Below are 9072 nucleotides of genomic sequence, written 5' to 3'. Positions count from 1 at the left end.
CCCCCCCCCCAAAAAAAAAAAAGTGGAAAAAAAAATACTTGAAGCTGTTTTACCAAAGAGATGCATGGTTACTAAACATGAAAAGATGCTTTAACACCTGTAGTCATTAGGAAAATATAAGTTGAACTAACAGTGAGATAGCACTTCACATGTGTTAGAATGACTAATCTAAGGCTCCTAATTCCAAGCATTGGTGACTATGCAGAGGTAAGGATGCTTGTGCATTGCTAGTGGGATAGTGAAGTGGTTCAGCCGCTTGAGTGTTTATCAAAGTGTCACCAACTATTAGTACTGTTAGTATTCCCAATAATCCATTCAAGAGAAATAAAAGCATACATTCATGCACATAATCTTAGCACCAGTTCATCCTGCTAGTGAAGGGAGAAACAAAAGATACTATAAAAAGGAATAAACCACTAACCTGTACTACAACACAGAATGAGTCTTAAAATATTCCAACTGATGCTTACATAGAATTATTCTGTCTTTATCAAATTTCTAGAAAAGGCAATCTGAAGAAGGAAGGTAAATCAGTGGTTGCTGGGAATGGAAAGTGGCTGCAGACAGCAAGAGAACTTTTTGGGCTAATGAGAAGGTTCTGAAACTGGTTTGTGATAATTGTGTAACTAAATTTACCAAAAGTCATTGAACTGGAAAAAATACTCATGTATGATGTTTAATAACCCATGACTACTTGGTATAAAGTGGGTGATAGAAGATCTTTGATTTAATTGAGATGGAGTTGACAAAACATTTCATGAGTATTTTTGTTTGTAGACCATATTTCAGTGTAATGGGGGGGTGTCTTTTCAAGATTTGGAACTCTGAATTTCCCAATGGAAAGCTTGAATTGTCATTTGATTTTTGAAGGAACTAATCATTTATGTTTTCTTTCTTTATTTTAGGTTCGTTACCGTGAACGCATCACTATTCTTCGAGGGAATCATGAGAGCAGACAGATTACACAAGTTTATGGTTTCTATGATGAGTGCTTACGAAAATATGGAAATGCAAATGTTTGGAAATATTTTACAGATCTTTTTGATTATCTTCCTCTCACTGCCTTGGTGGATGGGCAGGTTTGTGCATTTTAAAACTCACTTTTGATTACTTTTAGGGTTCTGCTTATCCCATTATCCTCTCCTACAACTCAGGTTGGCCAAACCACCCTTGAACTTACAATCCTCAAGTCTCCCAGATGCTGAGGTTTATACACACATGTTCCCACCCAAGATACCCACTTGTATCTTTTTTCGTCTTCCTTTTATAGGACCTTTGCAGTGAACTAGATCCCCGAGCCTTGTTAAATTTAGAGACTAGGTCTTGAACTTGTAATGTTCTGCCTCACCTCCTAGGGTGAAGGGATGATCTGCTTTATTAATATTTAAATGCAGGGCAGGTATGGTGACACATAACTGTAATCCTAGCACTCAAAGGCTGAGGCAGGATTGCTGTGAATTCAAGGCCAGCCTAGACTATATTACAAGACCTGTCTCAAAACAAATGTTTAGATTCTAGTGACTTTGTTTTCCTTTTGAAATTTGGTTGGGGGTTTTTGTGTTTGTTTTTGTGTCTTCTTTTTAGCAAGCACTGAAGTGTATATATGGGGTGAGTGAGATCACAGAGATAGAAAATATAGCCCAAGTCCAGGAGATGCAAAGAGTTACTTACTGCCCCAGATAGAGGTGGTACACAGAACTTGCAAGAAAAACCCATGTGAAGATACTACAGTTAGTTTTAGTGGAGGGGTGTGGATAACAGAAAGTCACGTTTTCTTGAAGGAGCTGATAGAGGTGAAGTCTGAATATAGTGTGGGTAGTGTGTTAAGAAGTGTGTATTCTGTAATTCTCAATGGGCTGGAGAAAAGGTGGGTCCTCCAGGCAGACATCATACAGGAAAAGCACACAGACACCATTTGGGCCAAATGACAAAGGCAGCTATCTGTAAGTTAGTCTAGAATATTTTAGAGTTTAAGTGAAGTTAATAGTGAAAATGAATCTTTTCAGATCTTCTGTCTACATGGTGGCCTCTCTCCATCCATAGATACACTGGATCACATCAGAGCACTTGATCGCCTACAAGAAGTTCCCCATGAGGTATGGCTTTTACTTGGTAATAAATGCTGTTCAGAAAACTTTTTAGAGAATTTAATTAAAAAGTTCGTTTTATATGAAAAAAATCCCTTAGGTGTGAACATTTTTTAGCAGTTCCGTTGATCACAAGTTTAGAAGCCTATCAAGATGACAGTGGGTATGGGCCTGGCTTTGTTAGAACCTACCTTGTCTTAATTGCCAGTTCATACTGTCTACTACTGAATTTGCGTACTGTAGGCAGGTTGAGGTGCCCATGTATTGATGCCAGTGGTATATCACAGAGACTTCCAGGAAATATCTGTCATTTCACAAATGTCTTAACTAAAAGATCTATTAGGGGCCGGGGAGATGGCTCAGTGGAATAAGTGCTTCCCTGGCAAGCACAAGGGCCTGAGTTCTAATCCCCGGTTCCACAAAAAAATAAAATAAATAAATAAAAGATCTATTGTTCCTTTCAGCACCCAGGCTCAAAAAGTGACATAGAAAGCTGCTTCTGATGAATTACTCAAATCATGTGTAACTTAAACTTACGTTTTTAGGGTCCAATGTGTGATTTGCTGTGGTCAGATCCAGATGATCGTGGTGGATGGGGTATATCTCCTCGGGGAGCTGGTTACACCTTTGGCCAAGATATATCTGAGACATTTAATCATGCCAATGGCCTCACGTTGGTGTCTAGAGCTCACCAGCTGGTGATGGAGGTATGTTCTGTTCTTTAAAACAAGACTTGGCTTTTAGTAAACTGAAGGAGAGAGAAGATACTAGGGAGTTTTAATGCTGTTACTGAGGCATTCCTTGTATTCCTTCTCTTGAGTTTGCCATTGTAGCTTAAGCGTTTTGGTAGTTGCATGCTAGAATTAAAAACTGGCTTTTGATAATGATATTTGATGTATTTTAGAGAATTCTTAATGACTGGAAAGTGCTTGGGATTTAGGGAAATAAGATATGGGAATACAGGATTGTGTAATTTTGTGATTTTGTTTTTGCTTTTATGTTTAGCATATGTATATATACAGGAGAGCTAAGAGCTACGGAAGAAACGAATACTGAAGTAGTTCTTTGTATGGTAGGGTTACAAGTGATTTGAAAGAAACAATAGGAAACATGCTGGGGTTCTTGTTTAGCATACTTTTAGAATTAGGTCTTACCTAATTTAATAATACAGCTTTGTGAGAAACATGTGAACAGTGCTAAACACAAAACAGAAGTAGCTTATGCATTCAGATGGACTTTGAGGGTATAAAGCTAGTGACTACAGAGATGTGTGTCATTTGTGTAAGGGTAGTGGCCAGCTTAGGGATCTTCTCCCCATGCCTGAGAAGAAAGTAAGATTCTGCTCCCTAGGAGTACGTGTATTAGTGTGTTGTCACTGCAACAAGTTACCTTATGCTAGCTGCTTGTAAGGAGAGTTTGTTTGGGCTCAACTGAGTTCTGAAGGTTCAAGTCCAGGATTGGGCAGCCCCATTGGTTTGGGCTTCTAGTAAGGATAACACATCTTAGTGCATACGTGTGTGAAAGCAAGAGTCACATCTAGAATCAGGAAACCGAGACAGACACTTCAGGGCCCTACAATCTTCTTCGAGGGCACTTCCCAGTGACCAAGGACCTGCCACTAGGTCCGATCTCCTCCCTGTATCACTACCTTGGGGATCAAGCCTTTAACACAGCATGTGCTGTTAGGAAACATGTAATATTCAAACTGCAACAATGTGTATTTACTTGTGCAAGGGATACTCATAGAGTCCTGTATCTTAAATCATGTTCTTCATTCTGTTTTTGTGTTTTGAGACAGGGTCTCAGTTTGTAATCCAGTCTCTGCTGGCCTTGAACTCACTAAACCGAGGCTGTCTTCACATTCTTTTCTTTTCTTTTTTCTTTTTTCTTTTTTTTTTTTTTTGGTGGAACCAGGGATTGAACTCAGGCCCTTGCGCTTGCCAGGGAAGCACTTATTCCACTGAGCCATCTCCCTGGCCCCGCATGTTTCATTCTTAAACCATGCTTAGTTTATTTTATCAAGAGGCTGATGAGACGCAGGCATTTACAGAAGTCCAGCTAAATACATTGCTTATTGGTATTACATATTTTTTATAAAGTTCCCCCTGCCCGAGGGGTGTAGATTGAACCTGAAGTCTGTATAGTAAGCATGCACTCTACCATTGAGCTCCAAACCCCACCCCACTCACTTTTTGTTCTTTATTGTTGAGGCAGTTTGGGTAATTGTCCAGGTTGGCCTTGAACTTACGATCCTCCTGTTTTACCCTCCTAAATAGCTGGGGCTACAGGTGTGACCCCCCATGCCCAACTTTTTTTTCTTTATATAATACACGACTAATTGCTTTGTTAATTTGGGAAAAGTAAATACCTATTTTTTATAGTTGTGCAAAATACAGAAAATTAAGCCTAATGGGGAAAAGTTACAGGTTTTTCATTGTTGTATGTAAATTTTGAAGTAAATAACTTTTTTCTCCCTTTGTAGGGCTATAACTGGTGCCATGACCGGAATGTAGTAACAATTTTCAGTGCTCCAAACTATTGTTATCGTTGTGGTAACCAAGCTGCAATCATGGAACTTGATGATACTCTAAAATATTCTTTGTAAGTACTTAAACCCAAACATTTGGTTGCTGTTAATGAATACTTGGTCTGACTGGGAGGTGTAAGTATTCGTGAATTCATGCTAATTCCAAGTTGATTTCTAAATTTTCATTAAAATAGACCTGTGATATATTGAAACACTCAGCAGAAAGTAACCCTCTGTAAGCCCTATTGTTGATCACCAGGTGTTCAATTTTTAAACCTGTTTTTATTATTTAGTAAAGTTAATAATGTATATTCTGAGGATGAGAAACCATATAGTTTTTTAGAGCTTTAAGTTTTACTTATTTGGTAGAGACTCTTTCAAGCCATCTGAGAAGGAACCCCATTGTATAATAAATAGCATAGCTTTCCTAACTGAAGTTGGCTAAGTTCTTAACACGGGAATGCAGCTAAAAGACCGTAAGTGGATGATTTTGGTTTCAGTTAAAGCTCTGTTTTCCTATCCAAGTAAAAATTGAATAGGAAAAAGTTACATAAAGTTTGAAAGACTGAAGTTCTTACTTACGATTGTTACTGTGTGAACATCTTTAAATATGAACAATGAACTTTGTCTTATTTTCAGCTTGCAGTTTGACCCAGCACCTCGTAGAGGGGAGCCACATGTCACTCGTTTTACCCCAGACTACTTCCTGTAATGAAAATTTAAACTTGTACAGTATTGCCATGAACCATTTATTGATCTAATGGAAATGGGAAGAGCAACAGTAACTCCAGAGTGTCAGAAAATAGTTAACATTCAAAAAACTTGTTTTCACACGGACCAAAAGATGTGCCATATAAAAATACAAAGCCTCTTGTCATCAACAGCCGTGACCACTTTAGAATGAACCAGTTCATTGCATGCTGAAGCGACATTGTTGGTCAAGAAACCAGTTTCTGGCATAGCGCTATTTGTAGTTACTTTTTGCTTTCTCTGAGAGACTGCAGATAATAAGATGTAAACATTAACACCTCGTGAATACAATTTAACTTCCATTTAGCTCTAGCTTTACACAGCATGACTGTAGATAAGGGTAGCAGCAAACAATCATTGGCGCTTAATGAAGATTTTTAAAAATAAGTACCATGCCTCTCCTCTACTTGTGAGTTTTGAAATTGTTTTGTTTATTTTCAGGGATACTGTTTAATTTAATTGTATGATTTGTCTGCACTCAGTTTATTCCCTTCTCAAATCTCACCCCCATGTTGTTCTTTGTTGTCCGAACCTGGTGAGTTATTCTGAACAGAAATGTTTTCCCCCTTCCTGTAAGACGATGTTACTGCACAAGAACACTGCAGTGTTTTTCATAATAAACTTGTGAACTAAGAACTGAGAAAGTCAAATTTTAATTGTATCAGTGGGTAAGACTGGTGCTGTTTAAAGATAAATCAATTAATAAACTTTTGAATTTGTAGAACTCTAGGTAAACAAAAAATAAATACGAAGGCCACTATACGACCTCTCCAGTAACTTTTTGACATTCTTCAGATGAGCTTCAGGATTTATTTGTATTACCTATGGTATAATTTGTCGTATTGCTGATGTACTTTGAACTTGTCTTTAGGAAAGGAAATCTGTGCTGCTTTGGTAAGATCTAACTGTTAAACTATGTAACATCAGGGTTAAGGTTTTAGGATTTAAGTGGCATGTTTTCAGGTAGAGCTTAAATGATGTGTCTACTTAGTGTAGTTCCTGGTTATAAATATTATATTGCTATGTATATTTAAGAGTTACATGAACTTTTTAAAATAATTGACAGACTGCTACGTTAACAAATATCTGTACATTGCCTGTTGAGTCATGTGATCTTAATGTCTTAGAAAGCTGTTAAAAGCATTAATCTGTATTCTTTAAGTGATAATCAGTGAAAGCAAATAGAAAATTATTATTGGATCGTTGTTTAGTGTAATGTACATTTACCCAAAGGGAAGTGGCATTTGAAGTGCCAGACATTTAATGAATCTTCCCCTTTTTATCCTTTGAATAGGATTAGAAGTTCTGTGTGAACTAATACTTGATTTTTTTTAAGCTACCAGGGTATATATTTCACAGCACTAATCATTAATATGTGTGAGTATAGTTAATAAACATTTCCTTGCTTTGTACTGTGTTGAGTTTGGAACCAATAGAGAAGTTGCACCATTTCCTTTTTTAAGAAGTATGAAGCAAATACATATACACAATTTGAAGTGTGTGTGTGTGTGTGTGTGTGTGTGTGTGTAGATTTGAAGTAAATTTTTTCGAATGATATACTTTTTCTCTCCAAGCTAGTTCAGGCTGGCTTTGAACTCACTATGTAGCCTAGGCTGTCCTCAACATTGCAGTGATCCTCCTTCATCAGCCTCAGAGTGCCGAGATTATAGGCTTGAGCCACCATGCCCAGCTTTTCCAGGTCTTGTGATGTTACAATTGACTAAAGGAATTCATACCTTGTAATTGACATGTGGTGCTGTCATCCAGGTATAAATCCTTAAATATTGGGACTTGACATAAGAATTGCACATTTTTATAATAATTGAATTTGAAAAGAATGCCTGGGCTTTCCATCTAGACTTAAAAGTGTTAGTGCCTTTTCCTGTGAAATGAGTAAGGAAAATGGTATGGTCATGTCCTCTAAAAATGGATGATTATAATTGAAATCACTGAATTAGGTGTTTTGTTTTTTACTGTGATTTATGTTAAAAACTTCAAAAGCTTCTTGCTCTAAGTACAAAGGAGACCATAAAGTGTCTGGGTTTAGCTTAGAATGTTAGACCAGCATAACACACACCCACATGCACGCGCGTGCACACACACACACACACACACACACACACACAGAGTATTCTGAGTACTTTAGTCTGAGGGCTTGAAGTTTGCTTTGTAAATGAATTTATAGAATGATATGTTTCTTGAGTATTTTAATCAAATTGATTTTTTTACATTGTATTTTTTTGACACAAAAATTGTATTAATGAGGTATAGTGTGATGTTTCAGTACATGTATACTTTGTGAGATTTTAAAGGCAGGTTAAAAACATTTTGCCTCAGGCATTATCGTTCATCTATGACAAAAACTTGGAAAAAGCTAGGTTTTTTTGAAATACAAAATACATTGTTACCCATGTTTGTCTTACTGTGCAGTAGTACACCAGAACTTCTCCCTTTGATCTGACTATAACTTCATAGCTATTGGCCAAATTTTCCCATGCCCCCAATGCAAATTATTTTTCCCATTGGTTGTATATTAAAGTACTATTGATTGTAGAAAGGCATATTTTAGGTGGTAGTTTAATTTAGCATGACAGTATTATTTTTGACAGTGAGTTGGCTTAATAGAAAAACAAGGTTTTTTTTCCTGTGGTTAATTTTTATGCCTTTACATATCCTGATTTAAATTATTTGGAGGAATCTAGGGAAAGTAATTTATCTCTAGGGTTGATGCTTGTTTTCAAGTACAAATTTAAGGAAACTGAGTTACATGGTGATGGGTGATTTGTAGGTTTCAGTATAAAATTAAAATCTTTGTATGACTCTTCGTTGTTTAGTACTATCCTGTGTAATGCCTTATTTTAACCAATTTATGCCAAAGGTTTTTTTTTTCTTCTTTTTGAGGCAGGTTCTTGCTGTGTTCAAGGCTGGCCTTGCACTCACTGTGTATATCCCACCTTGACCCTGAACTTGTGATTCTCCTGCCTCAGCCTCCAAATGCTAGGATTATAGGCGTGTGTCCACTGCACTCAGCAATTTATTTGAATTTTTGCATGAAATTCATGTGTGTTGCCTAGAAAAATTCAAGGATCAAAAATTTGAAGAGAAGACCGGCCAAATAAAATAGCTCAGCAGAGTAAAGTACCTGCAAGCAGGTGCAGGGACTTGGGGTTTGATGCCCAGGCCTGCCATGCTGGTCCTGCCCCCAGGGCATGCTGAGACCACAATTGAGACTGGGCGTGGTGGTGTGTGCCTATAATCCTGGCTCTTGGGAGGCTGTAAACAGGTGGATCACTATGAGACTGATCTGGTAGTGAGACCCTGAATACCCTCTAGACCCTTCCCTAAACCATACAAGAAAAAATTTGAAGAGAAAAAATTTATTCATTGTTACAGTTGTTCTGAAAATGGAATGCCAGGCATTGAAAGATTATCACGTTCAGAGTGAGGCTCTAATTCATACATTTTGCTGCCGAAGTGGCTTGAATTACCAGTGGTTTGGTGGCTCAAACCAGTTGGAATGTGTTAGACCACAAATATACTCTAGAAATATGACTGACATTTAGTAATAGACTATTTTGAGGTGAGTTGTACCTCTGTGAACCAAAGCTGTTTTTCATTAAAGATATAACTTGTTTTCACATTATTGACCTATTTCTTGCTTTTACAGAATTTTTTAACTTGGTTCTTTTTCTTCATAGTGGTATAGCT

At 37.3% G+C, this 9072-nt stretch overlaps 1 protein-coding gene across 2 annotated transcripts in view; it reads left to right on the top strand.

Annotated features, from left to right (window-relative positions):
* Nucleotides 1–6776, top strand: part of Ppp2ca (protein phosphatase 2 catalytic subunit alpha) — a 33448-nt gene extending 26672 nt beyond the window's left edge. For both annotated transcript variants that reach the window (XM_004629359.3, XM_023713100.1), the window contains exons 3-7: nt 906–1079; nt 2007–2096; nt 2633–2794; nt 4570–4688; nt 5254–6776. In XM_004629359.3, the coding sequence (XP_004629416.1) occupies nt 906–1079; nt 2007–2096; nt 2633–2794; nt 4570–4688; nt 5254–5326 (618 nt within the window). In that variant the 3' untranslated portion in view covers nt 5327–6776. The remainder of the gene's footprint in view (nt 1–905; nt 1080–2006; nt 2097–2632; nt 2795–4569; nt 4689–5253) is intronic.
* The last annotated feature ends 2296 nt before the right edge of the window (nt 6777–9072 follow it).

This window comes from Octodon degus, unplaced genomic scaffold (genome assembly GCF_000260255.1).
Source record: "Octodon degus isolate 3935 unplaced genomic scaffold, OctDeg1.0 scaffold00029, whole genome shotgun sequence".
NCBI lineage: Eukaryota > Metazoa > Chordata > Mammalia > Rodentia > Octodontidae > Octodon > Octodon degus.
This window is presented reverse-complemented; position numbering and strand designations above follow the sequence as displayed.